This window comes from Acinonyx jubatus, chromosome C1 (genome assembly GCF_027475565.1).
Source record: "Acinonyx jubatus isolate Ajub_Pintada_27869175 chromosome C1, VMU_Ajub_asm_v1.0, whole genome shotgun sequence".
NCBI classification, from domain to species: Eukaryota; Metazoa; Chordata; class Mammalia; order Carnivora; family Felidae; genus Acinonyx; species Acinonyx jubatus.
Window position 1 is genome coordinate 72,412,438 of NC_069381.1, and position 27,870 is coordinate 72,440,307.

Genomic DNA, 27,870 nt, shown 5'->3' on the forward strand with positions numbered 1-27,870 from the left:
AACAGTGCTGAAACCAAATGGCTTTCACTCTTGTCTTTAAAATCAGCAAGAGCATGGGGCGCCTGGGTGGCTCAGTTTGTTAAGCGTCCGACTTCGGCTCAGGTCATGATCTCGCGGTCCATGAGTTTGAGCCCTGTGTCGGGCTCTGTGCTGACAGCTCGGAGCCTGGAGCCTGCTTCAGATTTTGTGTCTCCCTCTCTCTCTGCCCCTCCCTAGCTCACGCTCTCTCTTTCTCTCTCAAAAATAAATGAAGATTTAAAAAAATAATAATAAAAATAAAATCAGCAAGAGCAGAAGGTTGACTCCAGTGGTCATATTGTGTGGACTTAATGCTGTATCCGTTGATAATGTTTGTCTGGTTTGGTGGGCCAGAAATGAGAAATCATTGCTATATAAAATTAAGATGTTTTATGTAATTCTTGCCAGTAAAATTTTAAAAAATTATTTTTGTCCAAATTTCCCTTCTTTATCTTCAGCAGTGATTTTTAAATTCTTATTTCCTGGTTATTATATTGTAACAAATAATCATAAACTGTTTCCTAATCTCCACATAGTCTATTTTATTTAAATAAATGCACATTCTTCTTTCCGTATAGAAGTAATACCTCAAACTTACAATTTCAGGACACCCCAAAACAGATGACAACATAGATTTCACCTTTTACGTTTTGTTCTGTTTCAGATTTGGTGTGAAGAAGAAGCCAATTTACATTAATGTTATAAGGGATCCTATTGAGAGGCTAGTTTCTTACTATTATTTTCTGAGATTCGGAGATGATTATAGACCAGGGTTAAGAAGACGAAAACAAGGAGACAAAAAGGTAATAGTTAAGTTTTAAGATGTTTATGAAGGTAATTGTTTATCAACTGCAGTGAATAATTGCCTTTAAAATTTATTATTCATTATGAAGGTACTACTAGCTTATTGTGGAAATTTTGAAAAGAACCCAAAAGTATAAAGAAGCAAAAGTAAAATATAGTTGATATTTTGGAGTACACATAATTTTTTGTCATTTAAAAAATATTTTACCTTAGTTCTAGAGCTGAATATTTCTTTTACAATAGTCCTAACTAACCGTTTTCTATGAGACCATTATAATTATTCATTCGTATGATGGTTTTGAGTAAGTACTTTGGTTCTCTTAGTCTTAATGATGGCAGTTTATATTGATTTGTGCTCATTGGTTTAGGAACACTGTTTCGCCAAAGCAGCTGTTTTCTTCAGGCAAGATGCGAATAATCTTACTTATTAATAAGCACATTCAGATTTGGGTTGTCTTCTATTTAAGTGCTCCTCCAGAGTAGCACCAGAGTTATTTTTCTGAGAAACCAAACTGATTTGTCAGTTTTCTGGTGGAACACCTTTACTGGGACCCCATTGCTCACAAGTCTGCCCAAGGCACAGGAGACACCATCTGATGAAACCCAAGACCGACTTCTCCTGCCTCATTTTCCCTCAGGCACCCGGTGCTTCAGCCACATGAAATGTCACCGTCCTCCAAACTTATTATTCCTTCATAATTTTGGCGCACGTGTTGTCCCCGTATTTAGAATGTCTCTCCTTCACTCTGGAAAACTGTCCACTTTTAAGGTCCAGCTCAAATGTTAACTGTTAGACAAAGTCTTTTCTGGTGCCCCATAAGCAGTTAGCCGTGTCCTTTTTAAGGCTCCCAGGGCACTCCATTCAGACCCTTTTTTAAAGCATTTATTTGTGATATTTGAGTTATTTGTTTACATGTATGTCTTCTCTAAAAGCTTGTCAGCTCCCTGAAGCAGGGGCTATATTTCATTCCTCCCTGTTTCCCTAGTGTTTAGCACAGTGCCCAGTTCATCTGTTAAGTGCCTGGCAAATGAGTTGAATGAGTGAATTCTACACCTTTTAATGTATTCTTTTATGTAAAGAATTGCGTAATCATGATGCTAGATACTGGATATAATAATTAACATCCAACAATTACTTTTTCTCTTAAGTTAGATGGGCTTTCTGTGTCACGTGAGCAGGTGATTTCCTTTTATTTACTTTCTTTATAAAATCTAATAATAAAACTCTTTTGTGACCTAGTACTTCACAGTTTATTGATAGTTATTTCTAAATTCACTTTAATGCTTCTTTCTCCTTTCCTTCCTTTAGTGTTTTAAAAGTTTAGCCTTCTCATTTACACTCTTTTTACTCAGTAAATGTTAGTATTCATCTCCCTCCTTTCACCAAAGGAATATTAATGTCAGTAAGGAAAAGATTTACAGTCACAGAGGTTCCTACATGTACTGTCTGTCACTGTCAGCCCTGGATACCATGGTTTAGTGGTTACTGCCCTATGTAGTTTGGGGAATTAGGTAATAATAACACTTAATATAACAACAATAATAGTTCACATCTATTGAGTGCTTATTGTGCATCAGGTACTGTTTTAACTTATATATATATGTATTTTTTCAGGTAGCCTGTACAGCATTTCTGTAGGGTGGGTACTGTTATTGTCTCCACTTTACAGATGGGGAAGTTGAGGCACAGAAAGGTTAAGTACCGTGCCCAGTGTTAATGCTACCAGTAAATGGTAGAGCTGGAATTTAAACCCAAGTACTCTAATTCCAGAGCTCACAGTCTTAAGCCCCCTGTACCCTTTATAAAGGAGGGAGGGAATGCCAGATGCTACCCAACATTTGTATGTGAGAGTTGTTCCAAAGTGGCATTTTCAATGCCCACAGAAAACTTCAGGCATTTTCCTTTCATATTTGAAAGTTTCAAGTAGATACGCCCTCTCAAGCCTAGAGACTTAACCATTCTTCCCCCTGATATTATAGGGCTTGGTTTGTTTTTGTTTTTGTCTTTTTATGTCATCATAAAATACATATTAATACATATCTGTATTTAGATGTAATATTAGTAACATCAACACAATGCTATTACCTTAATTCTCATGAGTACAGGGCCGTATACAAATGCTTTATTACAACAATTACTTCATCTTATGATAGGCAAAATGGACTTTTTGGTCTTGAAACGTATTGAAATATACATTTTTAATAATTTGGCTTCTTTCTCATGACACAAGTGTTGGCAACATTCTCGGACCTAAACCTGTATGATGTTGTTTTATTACAAATAACTCCATATCTAACTGGCAAGAGCTTTCATTAATTAATAAACTCGTATCCATAGAGTTGATAAGACTGCATGGCATATAACATTTTTTAAATGGCAGGGCACTTGAAGATAAGGGGGATTAAAAGGTGGCTGTAATGACGCAGGAAGTACCTGGCAAAGGTTGGAAATACCTTGCATTGGCTTCACTTCCATTAAACTGTATATTGTTGACATCTCAAGTGATGCTTGGAAGCATATCAGATAATATGCAACTATTATGTTTTAAACTGCAGTACTCCGTAATCTACATTGCTCCCTCCTTACACTGCCAAACAGTCATTTCAAACACATTTCAGGCATATGCATGCCTATGACAGCTTTCAGTTGATCTTGTAAGGAACAAAAGATTTATTTGGGAAATTTCAAATACTCTGTTCTTTGTATTTTGTAACTGGAGTTTTGCTTTAGTATAATCTCTGGCCAGCATCTGGAAAGTAGGGATATTAAATAACCTAAAGATAAGCAATAAAAACCTATATAGAGAAATCAGTGATTCTCAAACTTCATAGTGTCAGATCTCCTTTTGCTCTTAAAAATTATTAAGGATCTGGAAAAAGCTTTTGTTTGTGTGGGTTACAGCTGTTGATATTTAGCAGTATCAATAAATGTATCAATTTGCTGGGAAATTTAGAAAATATTAATTTAAAGGTAACAGTTGGAAGCCCATCATATGGTATCATAAATAATATATTTTAGTGCAAATAACCATTTTCAAAAAAATACAGAGTTGTATCTTACATATTTGCAAGTTTTTTTACAATATCTGGCTTAATATGGACAGTTGGATTTTCATATTTGCTACTGAACCAGTCTGTTGAATATGTTCCTTTGGTTGAAGTATATAAAGAAAATCCAGATTTGCACAGATACGTAATTGGAAAAGGGAGGATTTTAATAGCCTTTTTAGAAGATTATAGATGTTCTTCTTAATATTACACTAAAACCTGGGAAGTAGTAGTTTCTTAAAGTCTTTGAAGTGCGGAATCTGAAAACACAGCGGTGAACTTTTTATGCTCTGCTACATTAAAATCCATTGATACATTTTATACTTTGAATGGATTTTTTAACAGAGCATAATTTTGTAACATCATGCATTGGTCATTGGAAACATATTCACACACACTGAGTTATGTGGACCTTCCAAATGTTGACGCATTTGATTATATAGTACCAGAATATAAGACTATTCATTAATATCACCACTGATCACATCAGAGAAGTCTTTAAGTATTGGGAAACTGTCAAACTTACGGTGGCAGATCAAGTTTTCTGAAATTTTATTTATTTGTTTGAAAGCTTAACTTTTGTCACTGCCACAGAATTCTCAGCCTCAACACTGTTGTTTTGGGCCAGACAACTGCTTGTTGTGAGGGGCTGCCTATACATGTAGGATGTTTACCAGCAGCTCTGATCATTGACTAGCAGCATCCTGTCCCCCTTTCCCCCCCCCCCCCACCGCCACCCACTGCGAAAACCAAAAATGTCTCCAGACATTGCCAGATGTCACCATTTGAAAACACTGAGCTACTAACACTGTCGTTTTCTGCCGAGTGACAGGTACACTGTTGATTTGGAGAAAATATCTACCAAATATCCAAGTTTGAATAACCATGGTTTGTCTCTCAGTCCTTCTTTCAATGTAGGCCTTCCTGTGGCTTCTAAATAATATTAACTGCACCTATAATTCTCATCACTCACATTTTCTAAATATGTAAAATTTATTTTATAAATCTTTCAGGTTTGAACTCCCCTATAGATTGTTAAACATTTTTTTATTAACTATTGTTTTATTAGCAGAACACCAAGGTGGGGTTATTCTTAGAGTAGTTAACTTGCTGTAAATAACAATCTGAAGGAGAGTCAGTTTATGTTGTTAAGTACTCAGTGGTCCCAGGGATTACAATTCCTACCCCAATTTGTATTCTTTTTATTTCTTACTCTAAATTAACTAGACTTAATTGACAGCTGCTGTATAATAGTGAATTTAGAATATTCTACCTAAAAATATGTGTTAACTTATAAAAGATAGTAATAAGTTTAGAAGAAATCCGTACTACCTGATCCTGCCATTAACTTACAAAATATCGCCTCCGAAGTTCTTAGCAATTCACAACCCCCTGACCATGGTTTGTATATAGAGCATGAATTTTACTATTCTGTCTCATAAAGGCATGTGAGAAATTACTGTTTGCATAGAAAGTATTTTATTATATAGAAAAAGCATCACAGGAAAGCAATATAATTCTTTACAGCTCAGTAAAAGGTACACAACCCAGAGTCAGCCTTGACTTATCTTCTTCCCAGGTTTCTGATTGAACCATAGGTGTTTCCTTTCACCAAAAGAGAGAAAACAGGAGTTTAAGAAAGAGATGATGAGTTCAAACTGGACATTATCTTTAGTCATGTAGAAGTAAGTGGAGTTAGCCACTAGAAATTGTATTTGTATCTCAAGAAATAGGTCTAAACTAAACTATAGATTTGGGAGTTAGCAACATTAGGTGGGAATTGAAACAAGAGATTGAATGAAATTGCACTTGGAAGACATATAGAATGTGAAAAGAGGACCAAATGAAAAAGAAAGAAGAAAGTGAGGGGGAGCAAGTATGTAGTTCTGGGGACTGCTGGCGTTTAAGGGGTAGGCAGAGAAAGAGGAGCACGGCCAGGGGGACTGAGGTCCAGAGAATCAGGTCCTTGAATGAGGTCCTTGAAATAGGTGGGAAAATAATTTCCATTGCAAAGAAGTTAGCGCATTGGGGATTTAAAATTGTCCCTTAGATTTGTCAATGGGGAGGTCATTAGGGATGTTTGAGAAAGTAATGTAAGTAGAATCCAAAGGGTCAAGGAGTAACTGAGAAATGAAGTTAAGACTGAGAGGAAAGACTACTCTTGAGATAGAAGTTTGGCTTTAGAAGGAACAAAACACATCAGGAAATGTTTCTTTAAGATGACAGACACTTGGGCATATTATATATCCAAAGGGAGCAGGGGTGATGGGTGATACAGGAGAGTAGAGAAAATTGATAGAGCAGGGTCTTAGAAAGGGGTGAGGATGGTATTCAAAGATAGGAGAAGGAAACACCTCCTTAAATATGAGGGCAGCAGGGGGCTAGAGATGCAGATAAGCTTTTCTCTAAGCAGGAAATTGAGGGAGCTTACTCTTAGCTTTGGTTTTCTATGTAAGTTCATTTGCAGAAAAGGGTTTGAATGTAAATATAATTGTCATCACTATCAAGCATCAAATTTTGATTAATTTTTTTTAAACTTCAATTTTAAGAGTTAAGTATCTAAACTAATAATCTAAATAGTCTAGAGAATATTTGGACTTTCATGCTTTTAAAAATATCTGTATCTTGTCGACAAAAAAATTGTTCTTTGTAAACAAAGATGGCTTTTAAGTGAAAAAGGTGATCATAATTTTTTGTTTCTTTGGTGTACTGAACCAGGTTTTGTGGGAGAGGAACAGAGTCTGGAGTGTTTTTATTTGTTTTTGCCTTTTATCTTAAGGACTTGAAATTTTATAAGAGAAAAAGATTTATGTATAGAAAATCCTATTTCTGAAATATGACCAAAAATGTGTGCAAAGCTAATAAAAGCTAGCAGGTAAGCAGGAAAATTTTGATGACCATGCATTTGAATGGCATGTTCTGCTATGAATACAGAAACCCAAGTACTAATGTCACTGTAGAGGAGTCAGTGAAACAGCTCATCTTGATTAAAATCTTAGTGGACCAGTTTATCAGGGTGATGTGCTAAAGGTGGTATTGAGTTATCTTAATTTGGTTTCTCTTGCTAGGAAATGCTTTACTTTATTCATCAGATATTTATGTAGAAATGGGAGAATTTCTGTTATGCTAAGACATGGCACACTCATGTACGTTCACCAGTTTTTTATTATTCATAGTCCGTTGTTTCCTCCATGTCTTCCTTGCTACTGGCCATGTTTAGATCGTCTCTTTTAGTTGATGGGAGCAAAACTCTGCCCCCAAATGATAAGAAGGAACCACATAGGAGGCAAAACCCGATCTGTTTTTCCACCTTTATATTGTCTAATAAAATATTTGGTAGGTGAACTAGTTAAAATAGATGCTAAGCTTCTAAAAGAAAGAAGTCCAAATAATTTAACTAATATTTTTATACTTAAAACCCTAAAAGTGAGGGGCCCAGGCTCTTAGAGCAACTAAGCTCCACACTGTTATTCAGGGACCTAGGTTCCTTCCATATTGTTATTGTGCTGTTCTTTAAGACATTGTCCTTATGTGCTTGGTTGGATTTGGGTCACCACTATATCTGCCTTCTCGCTTGTGGGAAGAAAGGAAGTAGAAGGCAAGCAATTTCCTTTTTATTTTATTATTATTTTTTTAATGTTTTATTTACTTTTGACAGAGAGAGAGAGACAGACAGACAGTCCAAAGACCATGAGCGGGGGAGGGGCAGAGAGAGAGGGAGACACAGACTCTGAAGCAGGCTCCAGGCTCTGAGCTGTCAGCACAGAGCCCGACATGGGGCTCGAACTCATAGACCGCGAGATCATGACCTGAGCCGAAGTCGGACGCTCAACCGACTGAGCCACCCAGGAGCCCCGCAGTTTCCTTTTAATAACCAAATGACCCAGAACCTGTTCACATCACTTCTGCCTCCAATGCACTGACAGGAGCTTAGTCACATGGCTATACCTAACTGTAAGAGAAGGTAAATTTCTATGACTCTGGAAGAATGGATTTTGGGAGACTCCCAGAATGGGCTAGCAGATTTAAAATCACTTCCCAAAAGTAGATTTGAAGAATATCTACACATTTTTTTTATTTGAAATACAAAAATACTTCAAGAGTTGAGCACAGGAATTCGGAGTTGGCTAACTATAGAATTTAATACATGCTTATTCATTAATCTGTTTTAATTCCAATAGTGGATAAATTCCCAAAGTTGTCCACAGAGCAACTCTGGAAACTTCTAATACTGTAGCATTTAGGGGCGCCTGGCTGGTCAGTCGGTAGAGCATATTATCCTTGATCACAGGATTGTAAATTCGAGCCCCACATTATGTGTAGAGGTCACTTAAAAATTTAAAAATTAAAAAAGGAAGAAAAAATACTGCAGTATTTTAATATCCTAGTTTCTTATATTTAAGCAAAATCTTTTTAATGTTTGAGTCTTACACAAAATGGTGGTAGAGATTGTGCATTCACCCACAATCACCTTAATAATTCATTTATTTTCTATCTGGGACTTTAATCAGATAGAGGCGTAAAGAAGCAGAGTGCTTCTTCTGAGCTTCAGAGGCACCTCACTATGATCTAGGATCTTTTTTAAATTGGATAGGCATGGAGTCAGAAACCTTCCAATATATCATCACTCAGTTCATTGAGCCAAAGATTTCTTGGAAATTGGAACATGGTAGAGATACATACATCAGTTGTTTTATTTTTATGAGCTACAAGTTGGCATAAATGATAATAAAACTACTTTTTAGGAAGTGATTTAGGCCAGCACATCTAAGTCAGACCATCTAGTAAGATTGAGCAATAACGTTATGGCCACTAAAATGGGGTTTATTGAGTCTGAAGAGTAAACTGAGGTGTTTTCACTTTATTTGTGTATATATAATTTGTGTTTGTGTATCTAGCTATAGAGAGATCCTAAGAGAATTTGAGAGAACTCTAAGGACTGTCAAAATGCTTCATGAAAAGATGTTACTGCCCCTATCTTCGTCCTCACTGGAACTGTGCCTTTAGTATTTATGTAAGTTCCCTGCAGTGCATTTACAACTACTGATTGTGCAGACGATTTGCTTGGCAGTAGATTGTGTGCGGTAAAGGACACAAATGCATACTGCATGATCCCTCAAAGAACTTCTCTTTGTAGTTGAGGAGAGAGAACATAACACACATAAAAAAAAAAAGTACATGAAGCAAGTTCTTCAGGTAAGGATATATATGTAGATACACATACCTGGATCCTAAGAGATGGCTATTACAAGGCAGTATATCATTAATTTATATGAGTCCAAAGAAGGTAAGAGTCACTTTGGGCCAGAATCATTGGAGAGAGTAGCTTCAAGTAAACTACAATGGTAGAAGGAAGGCACTTTCAGAGGAAGTAAATGTAGTCAACAAAAGTATATAGATTTAAGGTACATATCACATGCTTGAGAAACTACAAAACAGGCTAATCTGGTAAAGATGGAAGTTACACATGGAGATGAGCTAGACTAGCATATTGAGGGCAGAGTATGAAGCATTTCTTAAAGCCAGAATAAAAAATTTGGATTTTTTTTGTTGTTGTTGACACACCGGAAACCATTGAGGGTTTCTGAGTAGAGGAAGTTACAAGTGACTCCTTCCACTAATCTGATGCCTGTACAGAACAGGTTGAAGGGAGGAAGGTGGGGAGCCCATTAGAAAGTGATTGTAACAATGGAAACACAGCATTGTGGGACCCTGATAAAAGCAAGGTTGAAAAAAGAAAAGATAGATTGGAAAGACATGACCTCAATGATGTTAGGGGAGAGAGAAGAAGGAAGTGTTAGGAAATGTTCTGAGATCTTCAGTCTGAATTACACAGGCAGTGTAATTCTGTTGCCTGAAGTATTGAGTATGAGGTAATAGTGGAAATTCAAATGAAAATGCACACGAGGTATTAGAAGATGAAAAGTAATGGATCTGGAGGTACAGATTTGGAAGTTATTTGCCTAGACATTATAAATGAAGCCAAGGAAGTAGGAAATGTGAATAAGCTAAGGAAGGGAGTGGGCAAAGAGAAGATAGTTGAGATGAATTTCCGTAACTATTAGGAGGACCAAAACATGCCTTCAAAGAAGATAATAATAATACATTCAGAAAGGTACAGAGAACCAGCAAAGCCAGAAAGGGCAGTGTCCAAAGAAATAAACAAGAATCTCTTAGGGGCAGAGAAACCAGGAGATTTCAGAAAGGAGAGGGTGGTCAAATGCTGTGAAGGTCAAGGAGAACAAGAACCAACAAGACATTGTACTTGACTATTAGGGAGGAGGGGAGAGAGACAAGCACAGACATAGATACATTCTGTTTATCAAATGCCTACAGTGAACCAGTCGCTGTGGTAGATTCTTTTACATCCATGATTTTATTTCTTCCTCAAAGTAAGATCCTGTCCTGCTTTTTTAGATAAGGAACAAACACAAAACTTAGATTTTCTGGGTTCAGGGTTCAAACCCAAGTCATAGATCTTTTTACTGTATCATGGAAGAGGTCATCGGTAAAAGAAATGGGCAGATTGTGGACTGTGTTTGCTGTTGTCTTTTGAATGTTGCCAGAATAAAGAGACTACCCAACACTGGGTGTAAAGATTTTTTTGCCCTGTTCTCAGATTTTTGGTTGAAAGGGCCCTTTGAGTTTATCTAATTGCATAGATTAGAAACTGAGGTTTGGAGTCCTTAAAGACTTACTTGAAATATGGTCAAACCTGCTTCTAGAAACTCAAGAGCCTTGACTCCACTCTTTCACACTTTGTCCTCTCAGAAATAACAGGTGGCATTTGTGGGTGTCTCATCACCACAACCCGAGTTCCCAAGTTTGCTCTCTGGTATCTCAGTGTCATTTCAGGTAGACAGGGCCTACTGTTAAAATGCCTGTGGCAGATAGTAAGTGCTTGAGGAAGTGGAGTTGATTAATTTTACGTTCATACCCTGTGAGTCTCTTTCCCTTTTAACTAATTCAGTCAGATACCATGGACAGGAGGGCACGCAAGTCATAAGTGTCTGAGGTCATTTCTGCTTTTTGTACAACGAGCTTTTGTTTGCTTTAATGAGAAAAGGAGAGAAGACTTAAGTGTAGCCCTACTTTATATTCTTCTCAAATGGTTATTTCACATAGAGTATCTTTAGCTTTATTTTTATTTAATTTCCTAAGGGGGATAGAAATTACAAATACACAAATTCAACATAAACCAGTATTTACACTCAAGGACAAATTATCTGAAGTGGGGGAGAGGGTTCAAGTCATGCAGTCAAAAAAAAAAAAGCCCTCTTATATACATTGATTGGCATAAAACAAAGACGGGAGGAAAATCCATGTATTTTCCTCAGTATCTTAAGTATATTTTCATAACCCACCCATCTCTTTAGTTCACTAGCTCGTTCCACCTGCTGCTCCTCGTGTATTCAATGACTTACTTACCCTGTTAGGGTAGTTGATAGGTGAGACCTGGGTTTAGGGCTCATGTGTGCTGCTTTGTGTTTATTCCAGACCTTTGATGAATGTGTAGCTGAGGGCGGCTCAGACTGTGCTCCGGAGAAGCTCTGGCTTCAAATCCCATTCTTCTGCGGCCACAGCTCGGAATGCTGGTAGGGAGATAAAGCTTAAATTGATGCTCTTCTTTGTTTTCTCTAGCATCTGTATTTCACAAGTGTGAATGTATTCGTCAAGGGCTAGGTATAGGGAAATTAGTGAAAGACCAGGCTAAAAATAACGTGTAATTAAGTAATTTCTAGTTTTATAGTTACCTTTAAGTGCATTGAAAAGTTTCTTCATACATCTTATCCTTGCAATGTTTTCTCAGATGCTGGTTTTTATTTTTTTAAGTTTATTTCTTTATTTTGAAAGAGGGAGAGAGACAGAATTCCATGGAGGCCCATTTGTGCTGTTAGTGCAGAGCCCAGTGCAGGGCTCAGGCCCGCGAATTGTGAGATCATGACCCAAGCCAAGATCAGGAATCGGACACTTCACTGACGGAGCCACCCAGGCACCCCATCAGATGCTGGTTTTTATTTTTTTGTTTTTGGTGTTACATGTTTTGCCCTATTCCAGCAGAGCTCTTCATTTAGAGTTCAGGGGTTATTTCATAAACCTCGTTTTCTCCTAAGCTTATTGTTTTAGCCACTCACGTTAGATCAAGAAAAGGCTTAGCAGGTAAATCATTCACCAGGTTTTCCTATTAACTGACTTTTTACTTTGAGAGAAGCCAACATTATGGTTGTGGTCTAGTTTACCAATAAACGTGAGGTGGAAAATAAAAAGGTATTTTATCTTCAATAAAGAGTTTATTTCCTCAGCATGTGCAGAGTTTACAGTTTAAAAAAATGACACATTTTTATACATATTTATATGTTCTAATCAATCATTTTAATAGGAAAACTAGAAAGGAACACAAAGTTAGTATCTTCCTTAAACTGTGGCGAGAAATGCAAAGAATGCCTTCATTCTTTTCCTCATTGTTTGAGACATGTTACTGGATCACTATGCGCCTTAAGTTCTTAATAGATTATATCAGAGCATAATAACAGCATAACAAGCATAGGAAGAACATCTTCTCAATTTTTAGTCATTTCCTTAGAACAGGGATTGACAGATTACAACCTGGAGACCAAATTTGGCCCATCACCTGGTTTTATAAAGTTTTACTAGAACACAGCCATCTCCATTTATTTACTTATTGTCTGTTTTTATTCTGCAAAAGCAAAGTTAAATAATTGTGACCAAGAACATATGGCCTGCAAAGCCTAAGGTATTTATTACTCTCTGGCACTTTACAGAAAAAGTTTGCCGACCTTAGAGCAATAAAGGGTATTGCTCTTTTGGACATTATTGAGAAGATTTTAATTGAACTTTTTTAGTTTGTTCCATAGATTCATAGAAGTGGGAGGGACCTTTGAAATCAAGTACCCCCCTCCCCACGAGGAACATTAATAAAAGAGCATTAAGGCTTTGGATGGACATGTGTTTGTTTCCTCCGTAATACATAGGGTCAGAGGCATCAAAAGTTCTTAGCAGATTTCACAGCCAGGTTTTTAATTCCTTTTCTTTGGTTTTAGGAATGTGGGAAGCAGGTGGGCCATGGATCAAGCCAAGTATAACCTAATTAATGAGTACTTTCTGGTGGGAGTTACTGAAGAGCTTGAAGATTTTATCATGTTACTGGAGGCAGCTTTGCCCCGGTTCTTCAGGGGTGCTACAGAACTCTACCGTACAGGTATACAAAGGATGGGTTTCTTTTGTAAGCTGTCCTTAACTTTGTTTGCAACTTGAAAAATATGTGTCATTTCAGTTTCTTGACTAAAGCACAAGAAATAAGTCCAGAAAAGCAGGTATATTGCCTATTTCTTCTTACCATTTTCAATACAAAACAGTGCCTGGCACACACACACACACACAAAATATTTTTTGAATAAACATGCATTAGATGATAATTAGAAGGCGTTGTAGGAATAGTGGAAAAATATGATCTGCAGAACCAGCCTTAGTAATATTAACTAATGGCAGATACCAAACATTATGACCATATTGCACCTTAGATCTACGGGCCAAACGCTGTTTAAAGTAGGGGTGGGATGGTGAGACTGAGTCACGTTCATGATGATCATCAGCATGTGCTGTGTCTGTCATGGTTAAGTGTGCTTCAGCAGCCTTGACAGTGTGACATAGCCAAAAGTGACAGTGCTCTGGTCCAGTCTGATTCTGATTTTTTTCCGCTGTTCTTTGCGAAGATGCAGTCTAGCAACCCTTCCTAGAGTATGCATGGGCCCTAGCTTCTAACACATAGAGAATGCAGGTTATGGTAAAACTAGCATTTAGTTTGAATATTTGAATATCTAACTAGTATTTAGTTAGATATTTTGTCATATTTTAAAAAATAAACTAGTCAGAACACCAAGCATTTGAGATTACAGCATGTAAGGTGACAGCCTACTCTTTACTGATGGTGATCCTTATTTTTATTATTTGACAGCTAATTAAGTCTGTAAACAGGTTGAGGATTTACATTATGAAGGAGTAAATCACAGTTCTGGTAGGTTCAGGGCACCATTTTTGTCTGAATGATATTAATGCAAAACAGTTGTTACCCGCCCTTCAATGTGCCACATTGACTTCATCTTTTCACATAAAGAAGCATCCATCGTTTGTTCTCACAAGTATTTACCTCTTCTCTTTCTCATTTGTAAGTAGGAAAGAAATCTCATCTTAGGAAAACCACGGAGAAGAAGCTCCCCACTAAACAAACCATTGCAAAACTGCAGCAATCTGACATATGGAAAATGGAGAATGAGTTCTATGAGTTTGCTCTGGAGCAGTTCCAGTTCATCAGAGCCCACGCCGTACGAGAAAAAGACGGAGACCTCTACATCCTCGCACAAAACTTTTTCTATGAAAAGATTTACCCTAAATCGAACTGACTACAGGTGTGACTGTTCGATTCTTGAACTAAAACTTTGACCCTGTCTTCACCTTAGTTCTCAGCTCTACAGCTCGGTTGCTGATAGGTGTATAAGACAATTTGTATTGAGCCAAGTTAGGAAACAGACAGAAACACCGAGGAAGTAGATACTGGCTGGTAAGTTTCAGTGGCCTGAGAGGTTTAAGTTTCAGCCTTTCTTTCTTTCGTTCATTCGTTCGTTCTTTCTTTCGTTCTTTCTTTCGTCTTTCTTTCGTTCTTTCTTTCGTTCTTTCCCCCCTGGTTACATTTTCATGGAAGTTATCATCTCCTCCCTGGAAAAAAAAGCCTACACATCACCTAAAAATCAACACATAGCAGGTCTAGTCAGAGGCTAAATACAATTTCACAAAAAAGTTCTGATACTCCCTTTTTGATAAAGCATTTTTTTCCCAACTAACCATGAATGAAGATGAGTCCATTTGCTACTTCCACCTTCACCTGGAGGTTCGAGATACACACCTGTACCAAATAGTGTTATTAACTGTTGGGCAGTGTGTGCTTTGTTTTCGTGAATCCTGTCTCATGAAATTTCCTGGAATGTTTGATCCTGTTTGCTGAGAATGTCTCTGCTGTAGTTGGAATTGCCCATATTTATGTAGGCCATTTTAATATTGTTTTTTAAAAAAAAAGATCTTTAGTGTTAAAAACCAATTTTAAAATAATCAAAGCAGTATTTCTCATTCCTGTCTCCCCACTACCTAAGACTGGGGAGACACTTCAAAGAATGCTGACGTTTTAGTTTAAGACTTCCACACATTAATATCAAAAAAGTAAGTTTAGTATTTGTTCCCCCATGGGTTATTTGTAAAGCAGTAAACTGACATTGGTGATTCCATATTATAACTCCATTAGTGAGCTGTGGTATGGGTAGGATTTTCCTACTTCTTCTGTACTTTTACTTGTAGACTATTTTTACTAAGGTGCTTTATAATGTGTTTTAAAGCATTGCATTTACAAAAAAAGAAAGGAAAATGCTGTAAATATTGCATATTTTATGTATTTGGACCAAAAGGTTAGACGTAATTAGGTAAAAGTGGTTTTGCACCCGTTTTATGAAGTCAAGTAAAATCATCAGACCTACTGTTCTTGTAGTTCTCATTTAACTTTACTGTTAAGACATCACTGAAATGAACTTCAGTAACTTTTCAATTTTGATACACAGTACATTGTTCATAATTGGGGCAGTAGCTATAGTGGAAGGAGTACTGGACAAGGAGTCAGAAAATTTGATTTCTGGTCCTGGCTCTGCCGCTTATCAGCTGTGTGATCTTGGGCAAGTCACTTAACCTCTCTTTGCCTCAATTTCCTCATCTTGAAATGAGGATACTAATACCTGCTGTACCTACCTCGCAGGGGTGTTGTGAGGATTACATGAGATGGCATGTGAAAGCACTTTGAAAACTGTAATGCGCTATATAAACATAAGGTATTATGGAAACATCTTTAACATATGGTTTCCTACCATTCATTTTTTTAACAAAGAAAGGGAAAAGTCCACTTATTAGCTGGTTGGGGAAAAAAGTGAATCTTGATAGAAATTTGTGTTTGATAAATATCTTCTCTGTTTTATCTTCTCTGTTTCAACAACTATGGAAATACGAAACACCTGTGAACTAACTCTTAAAGATTCATGAACAGCTGCTTGAGTTCAGGAGGTTCCCTGTTTGAAAAAGACTTTCTTAGCTGACTCAGGGCAGGGTACAATTTGCTCTTCAACTTTGGAGAGACTTGTCTGGTTTTATTTTCCATTACCATTCAGAAATGGTAGCTCTTTTTTACCTCTGGTTGTTCAGGTATATTTTGCAGAGTTTCATTACCCTGTGCGTTCTTTGCCATCTTTCCCTTCTTGGAGTAACTGAGATAAGATTTTTAGACACGTTTTCTAAAAGAATAATCTTTACTATGTTCAGTTTAAATAAACACTATTCCTGAACAAGTCCTCACAAACTAGGCAAACATTTTAGGCAGACTACTCTAAAGGTTATTAACTGTATGGGAGGTGAGGAGGGAACACTACTTAATGAAAAAACTTAGATTTAAAGAAAAGCTAAAGGAAGTTGGTGGAAAGAATCAGTTTAGCGCCCTTCCCTCCCACCTCCAATACTAGGAGGATATTAAGAGAACATTGGCAGGCACACTTTTCTTACTTGGCTTTCTTTCTTTCTTGTGTATTTATTAACTTTTACAGATATTTGTTGAAAATCTATACAAATTATTCCCTTGCCCAAAAGTAAAGCACCACCTTAAGGTGATGTGTTTGACATTTATTCTGCTAAGGAACCCCCAGTATGCAGGTTACTCTTGGAGTACATGCTAAAATCTTCTTGAGGTGCACTAACTCTTAGGAAACTAGAGTAGTATGGAGTGCCCTACATCATGGGTTCAGTCAACTTTTCCTTTGAAGATACGGAGAGTATATGTTTTAGGCTTTGCAGTCTGTACAGTCCCTGTCAAAACTACTCAACGCTTGTCATGTTAACACAAAAGCAAGGATAGATGGCACATAAATGAGTGAGCATGGCTGTGTTCCAATAAAACTTTATTACAAAAGCAAGTGACATGCCAGATAGGGACCATTGGTTAGTTTACCAACCCCTGTAATAGATCATTATTTATGGAAAAATCATTTTTAAATCTGTATTCTAGTGACCTAAAAGTTTATATACTTCCAAAAGCTCCTAACTTCTATCCAAAGAATATCTTTCTCATTTGGGCGGTCTCTCCCACAGATTCATAAACTTTCATGAGTTAGATTGCTTCCAGGTGAGCATGTTTTCTTTCCCAGTTTAACAGTTTGGAATAGAGGCATTTATTCTGTCATCTTGTAGGATAGGTTAGGGAGTATCCTTCCTGGAGACTGAGAAAGGGTTAGATTTAATTCCGTCTGGTCCAGTACAGCCCTAGGAGTCTGACAACCGCAGAGTCCTCGTAATACCTAACTTTATATTAATAATAAAAATAAAAACATAGAACCACTGAGACAATAATGTATTTTTTAAAAGTGGCAAATGTGGTTTCCTTTTTTCAGCCTTTGCGCTTTTTCAGTATTTTGACCATAGGGAATTTTTTTTTTAATACAAAAGCAAATTAACCACTCTGTATTGTAAAAAAACGATGTTGTGTGTGTGTGTGTGTGTGTGTGTGTGTGTGTGTGTGTACATCTATGTTTATTTCCTAAAAGAGGAAAAAGTACTTTTTTTTTGTTCAACTTGTATCAACTCCTGTTTTCTAATTGCTGTGAAATGGCAACTGTTGATAAATTATTGTGACTTTTAAAATATAATGGGGAGGATATATTTTGGTTTTACGGAGCTTTAATCTGTAAAGTATCACTTAAATATATCTGATAGCAACACTTAAAATATTGCATGGGGATTACTTTTCTATCATCCATACCCATCTGTGCAACTTTGAACATACTGGGTGCTTCTGAATTCTTGGTGATTGGGTTTCAATTATTGAAAATCAGAGAACTTAAACTTACTGACTTTTAAACTTTAAATTTTATTTTGTAGTCTTAAAATTCAGTTAATGCCTATAATTTGAAATCTGGTGTTGCTCTTTCTCAATATATGTCCTACTGGAAATTCCTGAAATTGTTAGTGCCATCAGTGGTTTACAAACAGTATTTTGATATTACAGATGATTTGCTCATTGTATTTGCATAGTTAGAAAGAAAATAGTTTGTAGACGATGATTCTCTTTTTCTAATAAAATGAAATAAAAGTTCTTAAACGCACTAGAGGATTTAACTAAAGGCTGGTTCCCAAGTGCATAGCTGGTATTTTAATTTATATTCAAATTCTATGTAGAGAACATCTGTGTAAGCCATCTAGGTTTTCCCATTGATCATTTCCAACCACACCTATGGTCCTAGAAGCCTTTATTATGAGAAGTAGGGTATGGTACTGTAACCTCTTATGAAGTTTGTCTGTAAGAGGCCCAGGTGCTTCTACTTTATGGTTTGAAAATCCGCCTCTTCATAAATTAGTGCTATTCACTGTGAGAGGAAGCAGGGCGATCGCTGTGAGAGTTTTGCATCCATTTACCCTCTGCAGAATTGCTGTACCAAGCCCACCGAACTGCTGCTCAGGCAGCCTTTTGAGGGAGAAGCATCCCTGTTTCAAATGCACTGCCAATTCAGCTCCTCTGGAGTGGAGCTTACTTTCTGGTTTCCTGCAGTGGGAATTTTAGAGCTTGTAATGGGCGATCAGTTAGTCAGATTTATCCTATAATTTAGGTTCATGCAGCTTTGTGACCTTTGCAGTACTATTTATAGAAGGACCCTGATGATGATGATCTCTTTAAAACACATAACTGGTGAGCCTATGATTCAGACCTACCGGTGCTGTCGATCTGATTTTTTAGACAGCTTCCCTAGCTTTCTGTTGAGAGTCAGGAGCGTGAGCATCTCTAAAGCAGCATTGAATGTAATTTTGAGGAACATGGGTTGTATATTTTGATTCTTATTTTATGAATGCCACAGACAGCTAAACAGTGCCTTTTCCCCCTCACAATCCATGCCGGAAGATGCTCACTCCTTCCTCTGTCTCGGCTTTCTCTCCCTTCTCCCTCCTCCCCCATTCACTTGATTCATTTATGCCATACTGTTTCCAACTTGAAGCCATTTTGTCACATCTGTTGGAGAGATAATCACTCCTTTTCCTTAACATTCTGCCAGCTTTCTGTTGTTGAAAAGTGTTTCAGTTGATTACCTAATGCAAAAGCTATAAAATAAACACTCAGTGGGAAGGGGAAAAATGGTTTGGTGTCCTGTTTTAATATTTTCTTCCGTAGCCTTGACACTGATGGACATTTTCCAAGCCGACTCAGTGTTGAATGCCTCAATTATTATTGCCACCAGAAACGTATGCATCATCACTGGTCTGTAATGATTTTTCTGGCTTATTTGTGACATACAGACCGACACATTTTTTTTTTTTGCTTTGTATTTATCTCCTCATTAGTATTGAAATGTTCAGATAGAAAATTTACAACATGCACTTAGGATATACACTTAATTAGAAGAATAAAGGAAATAAGAAAAGGACTATCAACTTAGAATAAAAAAAATTTTTTTTGAGGAGGGGGAGCTAATCTGATTAACATTTATTTCACAGTGTAGACATGCCCATAGTGTTTTTTGAGAACACACATTTCTAATGATTACGTGTCTTTTGTCCTTAAAGGAGAAACTCTCAGTTACATAGATTGCCAATTCCCAGCCACTGGCTCGTTGTTCTCAGCAAGCCATTGGTTCTTTTTACATTGTATGGTATCGTGTTGAATAACATACCAGTTCAGTGATAAACACGGAGTTTGGTCTGCACCCACAGAGCATTGATTTGACAGTCAGAAGGGCCTGCCTTTGGCAGTGTGACTTTAGTAGATGGAGAGAACAGTGTTGTGAGGATTGGATATCATGGATACAAAGTGCTGCCCCGAGGCAGACTACTAACTAACAGCTTTTACGTGCTCTGTGAGAATGTGGGGAGGAAGCCGGCCGGCCGGCCCTTCTGACCCTGCAGAGGGTTGTGTCACCTTATCGAAGATCTTTTTAGAAATATCGTGAGTGGCACTGAATTTTACTTTTTACTGACGAGTGATTATTGTAATGCCTCTTTACGAGCCTATAACAGACATTCATGGTTCCCATACCTGCTCTTGTCTCCATCTACAGACTTCCTATGAGAGAAGCGGGGGATGGGGGGTGCCACTCACTGGGCTAAGGGAGACTGGACTTGCCTCCAGCAGTGGCTGTGTCCGCACATCATATGGGAACAATGTGGACTGCCAAGAAGTACTTGTATAAAGCTCAGGATATCTAGACTGAAATGACTCTCCCTCTTTCAACAGGAAAGAAAAAAACTACACTCTGTGAGAAAAGAGAACACTTGCCTTAGTTATAAATCAGCTGATCATGTCAGAATCCCAGGGTTTTAGGACATCTGAAAAACAAATTTAGTACGCAATGATTGTTGCCTCAGCCTTCACATTTTCACTGTACTCTCATCATCACTACCTATTTTTTTTTTAAATAGAATAAGCTAGTGAGCTTTATTCTTTTAAAGTAATCTCTGCACCCACTGTGGGGCTGGAACTCATGACGAGGTCAGGAGTCACATGCTCTACCGACTGAGCCAGGCACAGTCTGTTTTTTAAAGCAGCACTTAAGCTTTTGGAATTTTCTCCCAGCAGTAACAAGTACAGAAATGCACATTCCAGATCACTGTCTGTCTGTAGGCATCTCCCTACCCATTGCCTTACCGGTCTTCATTAGCCCCAGTCTCACCTTTGTCACCACAGAGCACACATGTCTCCCCCCCCCACCCCCCGCAACCAAACAAAAAATAACCGCACCACCGACAAAATTGTCTTCAAAATGCAAGTTTGCCCCTTTTTATTCCAGGAATGAGCAAACAAGGGAAGATTTTATAAAGGCTATTCTCTTTGTGGTTTGCTAGATTCTAGTTGCATGAGACGGAACATAAAGTTTAAAAAATATTCCAAGGGCCTATTTAAGGTATAATGCGCTTGAAGATAATGTAGTTACCACTTAAGACCTATGAGGGGAAACAACAGGAAAAATGTCGAGTTTGTGGTTGCTGTTGTTGCCTTTTATCTCTGTTATTTTATGAGAGAGAATAAAGTCCCTGGAATAGGTTACTTTTTTTGGTTTGAAAACGAGAACTGTGGAATTCATGAGAAGATAACCCTCCAAGGTTTGACTGGTTCGTTACTCCTTTCTCCCCACTTTTGGGCCCCATGTTTATTCAAAACCAGATGACCAACCTGGTGAGATTACCATGCCCTGTTTTGAAAAACTTGATATCCTTGCTTTTCACCTTGAAAACAGGTCTGAGACTGTATCTGATCTCTGCTATTCCCGTAAGATTCAGGGCCTCCCTCCTTTTCCCCACGGCCTTTCACCACAGACATATTGTTTCTGCACACGCTCGTAGCTGGGCTACTGAAAGTCACTTTTGAAAGATGCAGTTACGAAAGATAGGTCTGTGATTGGCCCTGAAAAACCAGTTTTATGGTAGTTATGATATGGGCTCTGGAGTGCCACCACTTAACTAGCTGCCTGGTCTTGAACAAATCAGCCTAAAGCTGAGTTTCTTCCTCTGTAAAATAACACTAATATCAACGATCAGTTTGAGGATTGAGATAATTAATATGTGTGTAAACTTACTTAGCACTTACTTAGTTCCTGTTACTAGTGAGCTCTAAAGTGCCAACATGATCTTCTATGGCAAAGATTCGGATATCCCGTGTTGAGGTGTATATGCACTCAGTCATTAACATGTGCCAGGCACGAGGAATGTGAAAGATGAACAACAGAGTCCTGGCCTCTGTTTGTTAAGAAGAAAGGAGGTAAAGAAAGAAAGAGCACTGAGCAAAAATCTATTTTTTGCCTTCCTGGTAAATCACCTATTTTGTTACTGTTAAGGATTCATAACACCCATCCCAGACCTTTTAATTTAATACACTGAACGGCTCATCTCTTAATTTTAACCTTGAAATCGCAGAGGTACCAACCTAGCCCAAGTAATCAAGCTCTAGACGCCTAGGACCCATTAGTTGGCTCCAAAATGTAAACCTCCATAGTCATCTATATGATAGGCTTAATTTCATGACAAATGAACCTGACAACTAATTGGGTTCATAGATTAAAATGATACGGTTTTACTGTGAGAGGCATTGCTAACATTCAGGTGTAATATTTAATTCTATTATATTTCAATTCAAAAGTCAGTAAAACTAAGAAATACGAATAAGGCAATACACCTAGCCCCGACCTTATAATTGGGTTGTGTTCTCAGAATTTATTAAAAACAGTTCTTTGAAACCCATGTGAAACCAATGTACACATGGGCACAGCCCACAAAAGTTGGTTTAATCTAAACACGCAAGGATTTATCCCTTTATTAGGGCAGACGGAGCTAAGGGCTATGCCCCTCCTGTTTTTCTGCTGTTTCCCCCAAGGAGATGTTTTAGTATTGACTCCTAAAGCTAAGCAGTTTCTGTTTCCACCTGTGGATGATGGGGTTGTAAGCAGAGGATAGTCACGTTTGCGTTCTTAAAAGATACTTGCAGCGGTGTAGAGAATGGGCTCTCAGGCTGAAACCTGGGAACACGAAAACCTCCGAGGTTTCTGCAGTCGTCACGGGAAGCAATTACAAGGTTGGGGAGAAGCAGTTGTGTCTCAGGGCCAAAACCCCCAACATTTGGCGACAGATGGGAAGTGATCAGTAAATGGAGAGTGGGAGGAAATATTTGGGTTTGCAAAACACGGCAACAGTACAAATGTTCACCATCTCTTGCCTTTGCCCCAGTTATGCAATGATGGTTATTTTCCAAGTGCAAGTTTATAAAACAGGCTAGTGTTTGCCCAAAGAACCTAGGATCACTAAGACAGGATTCACTGTCTCACTATCAGATATTTGACTCCCATGCCTGTTTTTGCACATTCAGATTTTGTGACCCGGGTGAGGGTTTGGCAAAGAACCTCCCAAACACTTTGCTACCGCTCTGTGGCATCTAGTGAAACCTATCAGTCAACTTTAGCCTCTGCCTTATCTGATTTGCCTAAAGCCAAAGCCTCAAAATTAAAGCCATGCCTGGAATTGGCTCACATCATCAGCACTGCAAATTTAAAGGGAAATAGAGAAAGCATAGTTGTTGGATCAATGTTCATTTTAGAACTTCAGTCAAACATTGGGCAACGAGATGATTAGAGCTGTCGGCCTATCAGTGATGCTGAGAAAGGAATGCAGGGCTCCAGCAGGTGCAGGAACTACCCCGTGTTCAGGTTTTACTGCTGAACACTCCCTGCCCTCCCAGCAAACAGGCAACATACAGCAAGTATTTTGACCCGTGAGAGTGTTGGGAAATTCCTCCTGCTGGGCCTCCACTGGAAGCCGCAATCCTCTGTGAGGGTGGAACTCAGGCAGATCCAAGAGGGATTATCCCGGGACTCTGGCGTCACAGTTTGCTTCTTTCTTTCTCCACCTCCCTCTCTTCTTTCTTCCCAACTTAAATCATTCAATCTCTTAGTAGAAACTTGACATCAAAGAAACTCTGACATTTGAACACCTAATCTGATGTTTTGTTTTTTGAAAGATTGTGCCCTCTTAAAGTAGCAACTTAAAGCGTTAGCCTGCATCTCATTGAGTGTTAAAATCTGGCAAAGGGTAGACTTCTGGTCCCCAAGTGATCTGGCTTCTGAACTTTGGTTTTCTCTCACAAATGTGAACCTTTTTGGCCTAAACTGGCATATTTCACTTGGCATCCCTAGAGATTTAAAGTGTTTGTGGCAATAACATTTAATTTGCATCCCTTTTACTCATTCGGGGGCCCCCTTAACACAGCCACGTTGAAAGGTAGGTAACAATGTTGAGAGTTTTCAGAGCCTCATGTGTTAGAAATTGATGTTTTTAAGCTGCTCTCAAAACTGATTGGCTAAAGTTACCCCTGCTCTGAGCAACAGCTTACCAGTAATGCCATTTGATGAAGTGGGCAGAGGCTTTCTGAAAATGGCTGACTGGAAATAAGCGACATTTTATTCAACCAAGAGTAACCACAGACTTTTTTTCTGCCCCCCTCTGAAAAGTAATTTAAATTCTCTGGTGGACCTGTAATTAGGTCTCTTGGCACAGCATTGTTATCTGATCAGACTGTCATGCCCGTAAACAGTAAAAATGAGGATGTTGGTTCATTCATATGTGTTTTTTTTTTTTTTAAAGAAGGCTATGGGCTTTAGGCCCCCTTCTCGCTTTCTCACTCATGTTCTGTTTCTCTCTGTCTTTGTCTCATATGGGGGCTTTTCAAATAAAACCTTAGACAAGAACAATGTTTAAAAAGTGGGCCAGTTATATTTTGCTTCTCCAGTTCTGCCATGCTAATGGCTCCCTTCTTGATCATTTAAAACACTGGTCCAAATCCAGATGGAATTAGATGCCCCTTCCTGCAGTCAGACAGTCTGTAATGTTTGATACGGATCTTCTGAGTGGACAAGATGAGATTAGATTGGTCTCTCTGGGAGCCAACACTATTCATTTTGTAAGAAAGTTATCCTGGAGGCCTGAGTACTGCCAAGAGCAAAGTGGAAACAGAGCCCAGTCTTTCCCTCTTATCAAGATCCATAGTTGGTTCCACATTAAGCAGTGAAGTGCTTGATGGTAAAAGGATTTGAATAATGAGTTGGATCAGAAGCCAGGAAGGAGGTCCCTGCCACCCACGATCGAAATATGAATTTCATGTGTTGTAACTTTATTACCATTTTTTGTTTGTTTAAATATATGACAGAGACCAAAATCTCTGGCGTGGAGTCAGTGGCTATTTTTAGTTGCTGGTTTTTTTTTCATTTAATTAATATTTAATGAGCCCCACTACATGCCAGGCGCTGCACAACAGACCTCCCTATGCACTATAAAGATTAACCCTTAGAATAATCCTCATGTTTAGTCCTTTACCATGGAGGAATGTTATAGTTTACAAGGCTCTTTCACATTTATTTTCTCCCAATATTCTCACCTAAAGGGGGGCTGTCATTAGCCTCACTGGCAATTGAGGAAACCGACACAGCTAGTAAGAGGGAGATGGGCTGAGTAACCAGCCCCCAGGCTGCCTGGGCCAGCAAACTGAGCTTCCTCTCGTTGTGTTCCTGTTTCTGTGTGAATAAATGCTCTGCTACAGATTAACTGTTGCAGTGGTTCTTAAAGTGTAGTGCTGTCTCTGGATCAATAGCATCAGCGTCAGCTGGGAACTTGTTGAAAGGCAATTTGCTCGGGCCCCAGACCTTCTGAGTAGAGCCAGCAATCTCTGTGTTAACAAGCCCTCCACGAGGTTCTGACACAGACAAGTTCAGGAGCCACTAGCCCAGGGCACCAGTGCACGCATGAGATGACAAAGGCCTCCCGTGACAAAGAGCCTGTGAGCTAGGATTTGAACCCAAGTCTGTCTGGCTCTGATGCCGTGAGTTTTCCGGGTGGGCTCCTTAAAATAATCTTAGATTTTCCATTTTGGTAAATTCCTTTCTGAAATATCCAGAGGAGAAAAGGTCAATAAGAAAAACGCATCTCAGGGGTTCCTGGGGGGCTCAGTCGGTTGAGTGTCCAACTTCGGCTCAGGTCATGATCTAGTGGTTAGTGGGTTCGAGTCTCTCATTAGGCTCTGTGCTGATGGCTCAAAGCCTGGAACCTGCTTCGGAATCTGTGTCTCTTTGTCCCTCCTCTGTTCACACTCTGTCTCTCTGAAAATAAATAAATGAAACATTAAAAAAAATAAGAGAAACACATCTCTGGATGTAAGGCACAAATTCTGCCCCATCTACTGACTTTCTGGTTTCTGGGTGAGATGAACATTGTCAGGGCGTGGGGGACCCTTAAAATCACCACTAGAATCCCCAAGGGCAGGAAATCCAGCCGTAGAGCAGAGGGTCCCAAATGGCTGCCCAGGCTACGCACATTTCACCCAGAGCTTTCCGGGTCCGGTGTTCTTGTTCACTCCTGACGTTTTACTATGATGGATTTCATGGCAAGAGGGCTCTTTGCTCCCTGCCTGGCAGTATCCGTGGAGGTGTGGGTTCAGGTGGTAGGGGAAATTCCTGGTGCTGTCCTCGCTGGCGGGACTTTCCTAGCTGAGATCCACAGCCTGAGGTCACACGTGGACCCTGCCAGCTGTGTGGCATAAACAAAAATGCCCACTTGGTTCTCATGAATTTCACCTGCATTTTATTTCTCCTTGAAGCAAGAGCCCAAACGGAGGCTCAGGCCACAGCTCCAAGGGTGTCCAGGGAAACCAGAACTGACCCCACACACACATACACACCCGCGAGGCAAGGCGTTTCTGTCACAGGCTCTAGAGATCAGCAAAGGAGAAGCCTGAGCCTTTCTTTTTTGAAAGAGAACTGTTGCCCACCCACAGAGCACTTCCTAGCAGCTGGTGCTGCACCGAGTGCTTTGCCTACATTATGTCTTCTCACTCTCAGCACTCTGAGGAAGATACTCCTATAAGCCCCATCTTACAGATGAGGAAAATGAGGCTCACCGAGGTCCACTTTCCCACAAACACACAGCTGGGAAGTGGTGGAGATGGGACTCAGATTCAGGTCTGACTGCAGACGTCCATCTGTTAACCATTGTGCCGCAGAGACTCTGACGGCTGTGGCAGGCAAGGGAGAGGCTTTGTACTGAACGTCTGGCCGCACAGCCCCATAGGGCTTGGCAGCGGGAGACATGGGACCTTGGAGCCGTGGCACGTACCCACGTGGGCTGCAGCTGGGGCTGGAGCCCAGCAAAGGCCTCCACCAGGACGGCTTTTAACTGGGAGTGGGGAAGGGCGTGCTCAGGCCATTTTGCTTTCGGAAATGCTTCCTCCTACTCTCTATTTCTTCATGCATCATTCCCAGGTCAACAAATGGCCGTTTGTTGTTGTTGTTACTGTCTATAAAGAGTACCCAGATTAACAGATCCGGCGTTTGGAAAATCACCGTAGGTGCCCTGTGTCTGCTTTTCAGTGTACCTGTGCAGCCCGAACCTGAGGCCTTGGCTCCCCGGGGCCAGCTGGGACATCCTGGAAAATTCCCCCAGGGCTCTCTGTTCTAGCAGGGGCTCCGGATGCAAGCCTCACCTTTTGCATAAGAGCCACCTTGGCAGGCGGTTGTCCAGGCTGCCCTGGGGAGGTGGCAGGTGCTAAACGTCTTCCTAGGTGCTGCATGGAGCAGACTTGGCTCCATGGTCCAACTTGGGGACCCAAGAAAGCCTAGTTGTCTCCCAGTGTCTCTGCCCCCTCCTGGTCACCCCCTCACTCCCCTCTGTGGCTTACTATTCACACCCTCCCCCCTCTACACACCCAGGCACTTTCTGCAAAGAGGGCTTTGGAGATACCAATGCCTAGTCAGTCTAACCTTCCCAGGGTGGGAGGACAGAGTGGAAAATTTGCAGTGTATACAAAGCCTGACGCTCAAGCAATAAAATCTCTGCCTCGTGGAAGTCCAGGATCCATAAGCAAGGAGGGTTGGCACAGTAGCACGTGAGCAGGAGGGCTTCCTGCCCCCAGATATTTTGCTTCATAGGTGGCACCTGCCCTGAACTCCCCAGAACCGCCCCCCATCCCACTGTACCCTCTGTTACTGCCTCTTTCCCTCCCCCTGTGCAACTCCCCACCCCCTACCCTTCCCGCTGTGTTTCAGGGAGGTTTCCCAGCACCATTCTGGCTGACAGATCAGACCCATCTGAGTCAGACTGAGCCTCCCATTTAGTCACTTAGGCCTCTGGTATCCGGGTGGCCCAGGCCTCATGCCAATCCCACGACTGCTAATAGCAATTTGATCATACTCACTTTTATACTTAAATTTCCTTTCTTCCAGGAGCCCCAAGCTCTTTAACGAATGCGAGAATTATGCTGCAGGACAAAAAAACAAACCGAGGGAAAATATCCACCGTATTCCAATTCTGCTCCTCCTTCCCGGACTTACACACTTGCTCTGAAAGGTGGATATTAGAAGTTCATAAACTCTGGTGGGCGGTATG

The 27,870-nt window shown here is 39.6% G+C and overlaps 1 protein-coding gene across 3 annotated transcripts in view; it reads left to right on the forward strand.

Moving 5' to 3' along the window:
* HS2ST1 (heparan sulfate 2-O-sulfotransferase 1) overlaps positions 1-14,949 on the forward strand; it is a 170,003-nt gene extending 155,054 nt beyond the window's left edge. For 2 of the 3 annotated variants that reach the window (XM_015070378.3, XM_053214381.1), the window contains 4 exons: positions 683-821; positions 11,368-11,465; positions 12,933-13,090; positions 14,062-14,523. In XM_015070378.3, the coding sequence (XP_014925864.1) occupies positions 683-821; positions 11,368-11,465; positions 12,933-13,090; positions 14,062-14,291 (625 nt within the window). In that variant the 3' untranslated portion in view covers positions 14,292-14,523. Of the gene's footprint in view, positions 1-682; positions 822-11,367; positions 11,466-12,932; positions 13,091-14,061 lie in introns of all 3 variants that reach the window. The other variant, XM_015070379.3, reaches the window with a different exon arrangement.
* The last annotated feature ends 12,921 nt before the right edge of the window (positions 14,950-27,870 follow it).